Source organism: Sus scrofa, chromosome 2 (genome assembly GCF_054392235.1).
Source record: "Sus scrofa isolate SSC_HxYL_T2T_F1_AM1 chromosome 2, Sscrofa_HxYL_maternal_Yorkshire_Landrace_v2.0, whole genome shotgun sequence".
NCBI lineage: Eukaryota > Metazoa > Chordata > Mammalia > Artiodactyla > Suidae > Sus > Sus scrofa.
The window spans coordinates 30318338-30330338 of record NC_139384.1 but is presented as its reverse complement, the minus strand read 5'-3'; the positions used below and the strand labels follow the sequence as shown (position 1 = coordinate 30330338).

At 39.2% G+C, this 12001-nt stretch overlaps 1 protein-coding gene across 2 annotated transcripts in view; it reads right to left on the bottom strand.

The window, feature by feature from the left end:
* The window catches only part of FBXO3 (F-box protein 3), a 37044-nt gene that overhangs the window by 12569 nt on the left and 12474 nt on the right, over nt 1-12001 (bottom strand). Inside the window, exons 4-6 of one of the 2 annotated variants that reach the window (XM_003480711.5) lie at nt 6971-7085; nt 4526-4730; nt 2900-2945 (exon numbers count right to left, since the gene is read on the bottom strand). In XM_003480711.5, coding sequence (XP_003480759.3) covers nt 2900-2945; nt 4526-4730; nt 6971-7085 — 366 coding nt within the window. Of the gene's footprint in view, nt 1-2899; nt 2946-4525; nt 5340-5777; nt 7086-12001 lie in introns of both variants that reach the window. The other variant, XM_085011515.1, reaches the window with a different exon arrangement.

The window sequence follows — 12001 nt, the reverse complement described above, 5'->3', positions numbered from 1 at the left end:
TGTAGCAGGTGAAGAACCCAATATAATGTCTCTGCGGATACAAGTTAGATTCCCAGCCTCACCCAGCGGGGTTAAGGATCTGGCTTTGCCACAAGCTGGGTGGTGGTGTAGGCCTCAGCTGCAGCTCTAATTTGACTCCTGGTCAAGTAATTTCCATATGCCACAGGAGCAGCCTCAAAAAAAAAAAAAAAAAAAATTATAGGTATCAATTGAGGGAAGGTAAACTACAATAGTTTACTCTTTTCTCAGTGTCTACTAATGGCCCACTTTGACCCCTTATTTATTAAATGCTACTGAATTCAAATGGTCACTGTTCATCTATCCACTCTGAGCAAGATATCAAGGGGCCATGTGAATGTTATTAAAATTCATAGATGGTACAATTCTCTGTTTTGAGAGCTACTAGTTTCCCTGTAGAATTTAAAAAACCATTTTGTATAGTTCATGAAATAAAATGCTATGCAAGAAAAAAAAATATCCTAAGATTTACATAAAAAGAGAAATTAGCATGGTATATTTAGTGAACCTGAATTTATTACAATACCAACCAAAGTATGTTCTTTAAAAGGACAAAATTTTCCATGCAGACTTCACCTCTAAACTTGTCTGTATACAGATTCCGGTTCTCTTTTACTTTTTTAGGGCCACACCCGCAGTATATGGAAGTTCCCAGGCTAGGGGTAGAACTGGAGCTGCAGCTACTGGCCTAAGCCACAGCCACAGCAATGCAGGATCTACGCTGCATCAGAGACCTATGCCGAAGCTTGTGGCAATGCTGGATTCTTAACCCACTGAGCAAGGCCAGGGATCAAGCCTGTATCCTCATGGATACTAGTTGGGTTCTTAACCCATTGAGCCACAACAGGAACTTCAGATTCCTGTTTTCTTAAATATGAATTAATAAGGTACTGATCACCAGAAGATTCCATTTTATATTATACCAAAAATTCCAAGAAAGTCAAACATAACTGAATCAAGATGTAATAATAGTCCACCTTTTAAAGTAAGCTCATATCTTGGAATTCCTTTGATAGTCTTGAGATTTTATCAAGGTAGTAGAAAGTCAGATCAGATACTTACACATCTTTCCTCCTGGCACTATCCTCCCAGCTCATTTCTTCCAGTGCATCTCAAATCTTTTGCTTTGTGCTCTCACTGTAGGAGAAACCCCAACTCCCAGAATAGTATTCTCAGCCCTAGCACTCTGCTATCGTGGTGGGGTCTTCCACCATGTCAGACCAGTAGCAAACTAAGAGTAAGAAGCAGTGCGGCCTAAGCCCAGAGGGTGCTTAACTTAGAAACCACAGATCACAGGAATCAGGGTGATTTTAAACACTAAGTTTAAAAGTGTTTTAAGACTTACTACATAGGGGTGAGAGCTTCTTAATGTTGTGAAGTATACCACAAACCTAGAATATGCCATCGTTGGGATACACAGACACTTAGATTCTGTGCAAGGTTCCAATTAGGAGATACAATTACATACAGATGCCTTAGCCTGGAAGGCCCCTTTACTATTAATAAACAAGGATGTTTAATATGTGTCAGAAATGCCTTTAAAAACCAGAATGGATAGTCAGGAAACTTCTCTTATGTGAGCAAAACCTAAGCCGAATAAGAATGGATGGACAGCAAAAGGGGTGAGCTATACTCATATACAAATTAAGTTGTTCTCAAAATCCTGTGAAAAATAAACTCTTAAGGCCAAGGAAAGCCAGGTGTGCCAAGAAGTTTATAGGCCCCAGTTTACGAGTCTCTGAAGACTGCTGTTCTGAAGTCTCTGGTGTGACTGATCAGTCTTTTACTATAGCACTGACACCAAAAGAGAAAAAATATAGCTATTTTATGTATCTACATTCCTAATTATGTATTAATGTGTATTATGTGTATTAATGTGTATTATGTAAAATGCATGTGTGTATACAGGGAATTATATACACATTCCAAAAAATTCTTTACAATTCATTGTTCTACAGCAGAGTCCTAAGAGCACAAGGTTGTATTCGGCATGGCTTTTTTCCAAATAGAAACCGAAGTCAAATAATGTACAAGAGCAATTTTTATTTTGGGCATGCAGAAGTTCTTGGGCCAGGGATCAAACCCACACCACAGCAGTGACCCAAGCCACAGCAGTGACAATACCAGATCTTCAAGCCACTGTGTCACAAGAGAACTCCAAGGGCTATTTTAATGAGAGTCTAGGTATATTACCTTATAAACTAGCAAGCTTTAAGAAATACAAATATGGGGAGTTCCCATCGTGGCTCAGCGGTGACGAATCCAACTAGGAACCATGAGGATGCAGGTTTGATCCCTGGCCTCGCAGTGGGTGGGAGATCTGGCATTGCCGTGAGCTGTGGTGTAGGTTGCAGACGCGGCTCGGATACCACATTGCTGTGGCTGTAGTGCAGGCCAGCGACTACAGCTCTAATTCAGCCCCTAGCCTGGGAACCACCATATGCCATGAGTGTGGCCCTAAAGAGACAAAAAAAAAAAAAAAGAAAGAAAAAAGAGGAGTTCCTGCCATGGCGCAGTGGTTAACGAATCTGACTAGGAACCATGAGGTGTGGGTTCGATCCCTGCCCTTGCTCAGTGGGTTAAGGATCCGGCATTGCCATGAGCTGTGGTGTAGGTTGCAGACGCGGCTCGGATCCTGAGTTGCTGTGGCTCTGGCGTAGGCTGGTGGCTACAGCTCCGATTAGACCCCAAGCCTGGGAACCTCCATATGCCGAGGGAGCGGCCCAAGAAATAGCAAAAAGACAAAAAAAAAAAAAAAAAAAAAAATCATTTAAAAAAAAAAGAAAGAGAAATACAAATATAAAATTGCCAAGTAAGTGAAGAGTTTTTACCCACTGAATTTTACCAGAAAGAAGGGAAAAAGACGACTTTTTCCTCTTACCTATGATAAACATGTCAATAGCTGCTGGATTCCGAGCCATTTGGTCCTAGGTGGGAAAAAGAATATTGCAATCAAGCAAAATACGTATTTTTAAATTCCCCATTGTCCATTATCTGTATCCTCCCTGGATACAAGGCAAAACAGATAACAAATAACAAGCACTTTAACCAATACTCAGACATTCCTCACACTTTTCAGTTCCCTTATCATTTTTATATTCAGGCTCTTTCTATCAAGTCCTTAGAGGAATAGCCATGCACTTCTCAACAAAAGTTAAAATGCATACACACTGCTATTACCATTACAATGAACTAAAAAATTACCCTTCAGGAAAACAATTAGAAAGTTAAAACTGTGAGAGGATATATGGCCTATGAACCCAGAGGGCAGGGTTTTGTATTCAGTCAAGGGACTTAAAGGATTCTAGATTAGTCACTTCTCTCCGCAAATGGAGAGACCAAGTCATCATCCTACAACCTTAAGGAGGTATCAAGTTAAAACTTAAGAAAAAAAATCAAAAGCTATATGAGCGCGTTAAAAAATTTAAATATTATATGGAGTCACATGTGAAAAATAGTTTCTATTTTAAATTCCTCTTTTAAATTAAAAGTTCAGGAGTTCCCGTAGTGGCTCAGTGGTTAACGATTCGGCATTACTGTGAGCTGTGGTGTAGGCTGCAGACTCGGCTCAGATCCCTCCATGCTGTGGCTGTGGTGTAGGATGGCAGCTACAGTCCCGATTAGACCCCTAGCCTGGGAACCTCTATATGCTGCAGGTACAGCCCTAAAAAGACAAAAGACAAAAAAAAAAAGTTCACATCTAGGCAAAAATGAAGGCAGAAGGTCTGCAACTGAGGAATGACAAAGCTGAAGAAATAAGAATGAAACCAAATGCCATATTTTCTGTGCTTACATTTAAATTATAGCAAAAGCCTCCTAAAATTGATCTACATTTTTCAACAACTCAAATACCTACTGAAGAGTTTAGAAGTTTCTATTCCACTCAGAAGTAGAATCAAATGCTGTCCAAAAGTTTTTTTTTTTGTTTTTTTTTGTTTTTTGTCATTTTATGGCCACACCCACGGCATATGGAAGTTCCCAGGCTAGGGATCGAATTGGAGCTGCAGCTGCCTAACTACGCCACAGCCACAGCAACGCCAGATCTGAGCCTTGTCTGTGACCTACACCACAGCTCATGGCAAGGCCCATCCTTGACCACCTGAGCGAGGCCAGGATCGAACCCACATCCTCATGGATCCCAGTTGGGTTTGTTACCGCTGAGCCATAGTGGGAACTTCCCAAAAGCTACGTTTTTTAAATTAGAAGTTTATATTGTAATTAATCACTTCAACAAAAAGCTCATTAGCTTTCCTTAAACTTAAAATGCCTTAACACAAATCACAGCTTCCCCTGTGTCCATACAACAGTTTGTATAGTTTATCCATTGGTAACATTTTTGCATTCCAGTGCCATTGCATTAGAGTAGGAGCCCTCTAGTTAGGTAGGTCTACAGTCAAACTGCATAATACTCGATACCCGTTCTACAACCCTGAAAATTCCGAATGCACATTTTATACATTCATCAGAACACATCTTAGAGCCACATTTAAACACACTTCCCACTTACCGGACATTGGTAGAAGACTTCATTTTTGTTTCTGCCCTCCGCAGCTTCCACTGCTATGTACTGACTCAAACCAGTGTGTATGCAAAAAGTCAAAGGGAGACAGTACTTCAGTCCCTGCCTCTGCTGGAACCCTCCAGCAGCCGTGTCGACATCTAACAAGTCCTCGGAACGATAGTGATTGGACAGCGCCATGCTTCCCAACAACCTGAAAAATTGAATCAACTGCCATCTTTTTGAGGAATAATAATTCCACATTGACACGTTGCTAAGAACTGATTAACACATCAGTTCTACACCAGGAATATCCAAAGCACTACAATTTCTATACATATTAAATTCAAACTCTTGAGTGAAAAGATACTGATTTAAACTAAAAGGTAAATGTCTAAACTGTCTAAATGTCAACCTTCTAAAAAGAAAAATAATTGTATTGCTGTCAAAAGTCTTTTTTTCTTTTCTTTTGTCTTTTGTCTTTTTCTAGGGCCACACCCGTGGCATATGGAGGTTCCCAGGCTAAGGGTCTAATCAGAGCTGCAGCTGCCGTCCTAGGCCACAGCCACAGCAACACTAGATCCCAGCCGAGTCTTCGACCTATACTGCAGCTCAAGGCAATGCCAGGTCCTTAACCCACTGAGCAAGGCCAGGGATTGAACCTGTGTCCTCATGGATGCTAGTCAGATTCGTTAACTGCTGAGTCAGGACAGGAACTCCTCAAAAATCTATCTTGCCAGAGTTCTTCTATCTCATAGTAAGTTAAGGATCCTATGTTGTCACTGCAGCAGCTTGGGTCACTGCTGTGGCTTGGGTTTGATACCTAGCCTGGGAACTTCCACAGGAAGTTTGGCTATGGGCACGGCCAAAAAAAAAAAAAAAATCCATCTTACCATATTTTGCCAATATTTTGTGATGTGATGTGTGTGTGTATGACTAATTTAATGTTTAAAGGGGTAAATTCTCTGAAACCTTTATCTCTTTTTTTCTTTTTAGGGCCACACCTGCGGCAATATGGAAGTTCCCAGGCTAGGGGTCGAATCAGAGCTGCAGCTGCTGGCCTACACCACAGCCACAGCAATGCCAGATCCGAGCCACATCTGCAGCCTATGCTGCACTTTGCGGCAATGCTGGATACTTAACCCACTGATGGAGGCCAGGGCTCGAACCCACATCCTTACAGACAATATGTGGGATTCTCAACCCACTGAGCCACAATGGAACTCCTGACACCTTTATCTTGATTCAACCTTTAGCTTACCCTAGCCTACCAGACAGTATAAATGGAAGGCAGCTGAAATCTCATCTTGCATAAACTTGGCATGGGTGGGGTCTAAATGCATCTCACGGTATAGGGATGAGAACAACAGAGGTGTTGGTCCGTGATGAGACTTCCATCCTAAGTCTCACTGTGTGGGCTATAGGTAGATAAAAATCTCTGGGTTGAAGTCAGCACCTGTTTGTCAGGTCAATTCTGAGCAACTCTTTTAATAAAAAGTTCTCTCCTGTCTGTTCTTAAAATATGACGAATTTTCCATTTGGTGAAGTTTCAGTTTGACAGGAAAATAGAGAGGGGCGGGGAAGGCAGTGATTTAGGCTTTTCTAGTCCTAACTGCCCAATAGTTGACTTGTGAGTACTGTCTTGCCACCCTGGTCTGACCACTTTCTAGATTCCCTGTACTCCCTCGGCTCTTATCTAAAATGGTAACAGTGCCTCATGGGACTCTTCACACCCAAAGAGACACCATGTTCCCATAAGAATAATACAAAGTTCTCCCTAAAGTCCTACTGGCATCTCACAAGTGCAGTGACTCTGAAACAGCTTCATTTCATAAAGGAACAAAAAGAGTAGAACCATTCAAAGCATATGGCTTTTCAAACTGTGAGTGAACTTGACAGTTACTGCATGGTCTGCTTTTACTAAAAGGTTCCACAGTGAATACTTCATTTTTTTTTTTTACTTCATATTTTTTAGAAGTTTAAAACAGGCCATTCAATTATAAGCTTTGCTGGAATAGGATAAAACTATATTTTCTTTAGTTGTAGGTCTGAATAAACTATTGCTTTTTACAGGTATGACACACAGAATTTACATCAAGCCTTCCAAAACAATTTACTTGGCCTGTAAGGGGATAAACATTTCAAGGAGTGGAAACAGTTTTTGTTACACTGTACTCACACACAGTATCTACCTTATGTCCCGTAGCCCCACCTCCAATTAGACTTTATTTTAACTATAACAACGTGTTGATAGAAATGATGTTTTTGAGATACACCTGTTTGGGTAAAATCAAATTCAAGCTATAGATTTTGTCCTATCAATTGCTACAGAGAAGAAGAGAATTCTTATACTCCTTTAATCTACTGAGAGTAACTACAAATATGATTTATTTTCCTTCTAGAAAATAACTTGTATCATTACAAAACAGTGAACCAAAACAGTGGACATCTTACCCAGGAACCACTAATTTCTGCCCATTGTGGATACGATACGAACATCGATAATCATCCGGAAGCTTGCAGCCGATCTGTGCTTCCACAGCATCTAGATCTTCCTCTCGAGCACCTTCTGCAAATGCACAAAAAAGCAAACTATGAAGAAACCGTAGGCCTTAAATCTAAGAAGAAATGCAATCTATCTGCTAGCCAATGAAATAGTCTCAGAGTAAGGACATCCTGTGCAAAAACGTACTGCTGAAATACAAGGAAATGAACTGAAAATTCAAAGAAACATTAATCACTTTAAAGTGGCGCCGACATTTGAAGCACTGAGCAAGCAAATTCCTCAGTTTTCTCTCCACAGGGAAAACACTGGCACCAAGTAAAATATGGAACAGTAGGCATCATGGGGACCCACAATAATTTTTTCACATTACAATGCAAACTTTAGAGCATACTTCATTTTTCTTTTTTTTTTTTTTTTTTTTTGCTTTTTAGGGCCACGCTTGTGGCATATGGAAGTTCCCAGGCTGGGGTCAAATCAGAGCTACAGCTGCTAGCCTACACCACAGCCACAGCAATGTGGGATCTGAGCCACCTTTGCAACCAATACCACAGCTTGTGGCAACACCAGATCCTTAACCCACTGAGCGAGGCCAGGGATCGAACCTGCGTCCTCATGGTTACTAGTTGGGTTCTTAACCCACTGAGCCACAATGGGAACTCCGAGAGCATACCTCATTTTTCTTAACCTAGTACTTCTCTATTTAAAAAACGCTCCACAAGTTCTCTAAACTGATGTTGTTCAGTTAAGCTATCTCTTAATGGAAAACACAGGACAGAGTGTGGGTTCATGCTGTGAGGAGGCCATTACCTTGAATTTGATTTTCATGTCTGTAAGTTTATCATATATTTCATTCTAGCTTTAAAAAGCAAGAATTACCAATACCAAGAGAAGAGATTCACCCCCAGTAATGGCCCACCAGGCTGTTGGCCCAAACTGAACAACAGAAAATTGGTTTCAAGGCTTTTAGAAAACCTCAGAGACAGTGAACACTGGTGGGGAGTTGGGTGGGATTCCAAAAGAACAGGGAAACTGAGAGGTCAGCCCGGGCTTTGGAGCCACCCCATCTTTCAGGCAACTGGCAATTCTGAAAGCAAACACGAGGCTGAGAGGCCGAGAAGCTGAGCAAAACTTTTGGCAGTACCATGCGGCTGAGAATTTTTCCAAAATTGATTGAAAACATCAAACCATAGATTCAAGAGCACTATAAACCCATGGGGAATAATTACAAAGAAAATCGTTACCGAGACACATAATTGGAAGACTACTGAAAATCAAAGACAAAGAGAAATCTTAAAAGCAGCCAAGCTGCCATCACCTTAAAGGAACAATAGTAAGACTGGCAGCTACATTCTCAACAGAAACAACAGAAGCCAGAAGAATGGTATCTTCAAGTGCTTAAAAACAAAACAAACAAAACAAAACCCTGCTAACTAGAATTCTATATCCAATGAATATATACTTCAAAAATGAAGATGAAATAAATACATTTTTTGATCAAAAAAAAAAAAAAACCCTGAAAATAGTCAATAATAACAATCCCTCATTAAAAAAAGAAAAATACTAAAAGGAATTCTTCAGGTAGAAGAAAAATGATCCCACATGGAAGCATGAAGATACAGGAAGAAATGAAGAGCAACCAGGAAAAGTAAGTACAGAGGTAAATCTAAAATAACACTGAACACAGAAAACAGTAATAATGTTTTTAAGATATAAAATACGATGAAAACTAAAATCACAAAACCATAATACAAGAGACAAGAGGGAGGTAGTGGAAATTGAAATATTCTAAGGTTCTTTCATTGTCTAGGAGGAAGTAGTAAAAAATACCAGTTTACAATAGACTTTAATTAAGTCAGAGGTACATGTTTTAATTTCTAGGCTAAACACTAAAAAAAGTTGGATAAATAACAAAGGAAAGGGGGTACGAAATAAGACAATATGGATGCAAAGAAAACATCTGCTCAAGTGGGACAAGTGAAAAATAGAAACATGGTATATTTAAACTCAAATGTATTAGTTACTACATTATAATATATTAGTAACTACATTAAATATAAATAGGCTAATCTAATTAAAACACAGACTGACAGACCAGATGAAAAACAAAACACAATCAAATACATCTTAAAGATGTAGATACAAAAAAGAAAGCTAAAATAGCTCTACTAAATCATTCAAAATAGACTTCAGGCAAATAGCATTATTTGAGGTATTATAATACTAATTTCATAACATAGCTTCAAAACATATTTCTGTTTGTTTTTTTATGGCTGTACTCAAGGCAAATGAGCCTTCCTGGACCAGGCACTGAATCTGAGCCACAGCTGCAGCAACACCTGATCCTTTAACCCATTGCACTGGGCTGGGGATCAAACTCACCCCTCTGCAATAACCTAAGCTGCTACAGTTGGATTCTTAACCTACTGAGCCATAGTGGGAACTCCCAAAATACATCTTTTAAAAAAATAGAATTAAAATGGGAAAAAAAAGTATGTCTATAACCATAGTGCATGTATTAGTTTTCTATTGCCATAATATTACAGCCTAAAGAACATTCATTTATTATTTCACAGTTTCTGTAGGTCAGAATTCTGGGCATGACTGAATTGAAACTTCTGCTCAGGTCTCACAAAGCTGAAATCCTAGGTCCCAGGTCCCAGGTGTCAACTGGGACTGTTAGCTCATTTTACGCATCATTTGCTTGGGGTCCTCCTCTCAACTTCCTGGTCATTGACAGTTTCAGGACTGAGGCTCTGGACTCTTAGAAGCCACCTGCCATTCTCTGTCTCCCGGCCTGCTCCACAACAGGCTGGTTTTGCTTTTTCCAGGCTGGTAGGAGAGACCCATGCTCTGTCAGAATCTCTGACTTCTGGAAAGGCCCAGTTCCTTTTAAGTGCTCAGCTGACTGGGTCAGCCCTGCTCAGGATAATTTCCCTTTTGATTAGTGATTAATTCAAATACAGCAAATTTGGGACCTTAATTACACCTGCAAAACTCATTCACCTTTGTTACGTAATATGACCTAATCACAGGAATGAAATATATTATATCCACAGTACCACTCACACTCAAGGGAAGGCTGTCATTTATACCAGGTCCTTACAATAGGGGTGGGAACCCTGGGAACTATCTCAGAATTCTGCCTACCGCAGTGAGACATTTTAACACATCTCTCTTAGTAACAGAATAAGGAGACAAAAAGCTCATTCAGAGTGCAGAGGATGTCAACAAGATTAACTATTTTTGCCTAATTATATACATATAGTACCAAATGTCAAAAATGGCAGAATATACCTTCTTTTCAAGTATATATGGAACATCTACCAAGACAGATATATGCTGGACTACAGAACAAATGACAGCAAATTTCAAATGACTGAACTCACAGAGAGCATATTCTCTGATCACAGTGGAATTAAAATATAAATTATATTTTAAAAGTTACTAAAAAAAGCCCCAAAGTTTTGGAAATCAAAAAAAATACATTTCTATACAATTCATGGGTCAAAGAAGAAAGCAAAAGAAATCAGAAAATATTTTGAACTGCATGTTAATGAAAATACAACATGTTTATTAAAATTTGTGGGATGAAGCTAAAGCTATGTTAAAGGCAAATTTATAGCCCTAAATGCATTTGAAGAAAACAAGAAAAGTTGAAAAATCTATGATCTAAGTAATCATCTCAAGTCAGGAAAAAAGCAACAGTAAACTCAAAGAGAAGAAATCAGAGACATTAATGAAATAAATAAAACATGAACATAGGACTGACAAAGGCAAAAGCCAGTTCTTTGGGGAAGAAAACAAAAACAAACAAACAAAAAACTAAGAAAATTGATTGCCTCTGCCTAGCAAAACTGATCAAGAAAAACAAAGAAAAAGCATGAATAATATTAGAAATGGAAAGGTGAAATCACTACAGATCCAACAAGCATTACAAAGATAAGAGGATACTACAAAAAACTTTATGACAATAAATTGGAAAATGTAGATGAAGTGGACCATTTCCTAGAAAAACAGAACTTATCAAAACTAACATGAGACTAAGTAGAAAATCTGAGTAGTCCTATATCTGATAAAGAAATTGAATCTTTAGTTTAAAACCTTCCCACAATGAAAACTCCAGGACTGAATGGCTTCACTGGTATAGTCTACTAATCATTTAAGCAAGAAATAAGACCAAGCTTACATAAACTCTTCCAGGGAACAGAAAAAGAGGCAACACTTCCCGACTCGTTTTACAAGGCCAGCATCATCTTGATACCAAAACCTGACAAGAACATTGCAAGAAAGGAAAATTACAGGCCAAACTCTCTCATGAGCATAGATGTAAAAACCCCAAATACTAGCAAGTCAAATCCGACAGTATATTAAAAAGATAATACATTACAACCAAAGTAAGTTTTTTCCAAGAATGCAAAGCTGGTTTAACATTAAGAAAATCAATGTAATTCAGCACATTAAAAGAAAGAAGTGGAAAAATAATATGATATTCACAAGGCTAGAAAAGCATTTGATAAAATTCAATTATCTATTTAAAACACAAAAACAAAAATTAAAAGCCCTTTTCCCAAACTAGAATCAGAAGGGACTTTCTTCAATCTGCTAAAGAGTATCTACTGGGAGTTCCCTGGTGGCTGAGAGGGTTAAGGATCTGGCATTTCATTGCTGTGCTGCTAGTTCAATCCCTTGTCTGGGGAACTTCTGCATGCTGTGGGTGAGGCCAATAAATAAATAAATAGCATGTGTGGAGTTCCTGCTGTGGTTCAACAGGTTAAGGATCTGGCATTGTCTCCACAGCAGCACATGTTCAATCCCCAGCCCAGTGCAATGGGTTAAGGATCCAGTGTTGCCACAGCTATGGTGTAGGTCCCAGCTGCAGCTCAAATTTGATCCCTAACCTAAGAATTCCATATGATGTGGGTGCTGCCAAAAAAGAAAAAAAAAAGAGAAAGAGAGCGCATCTACTAAAAACCTACAGC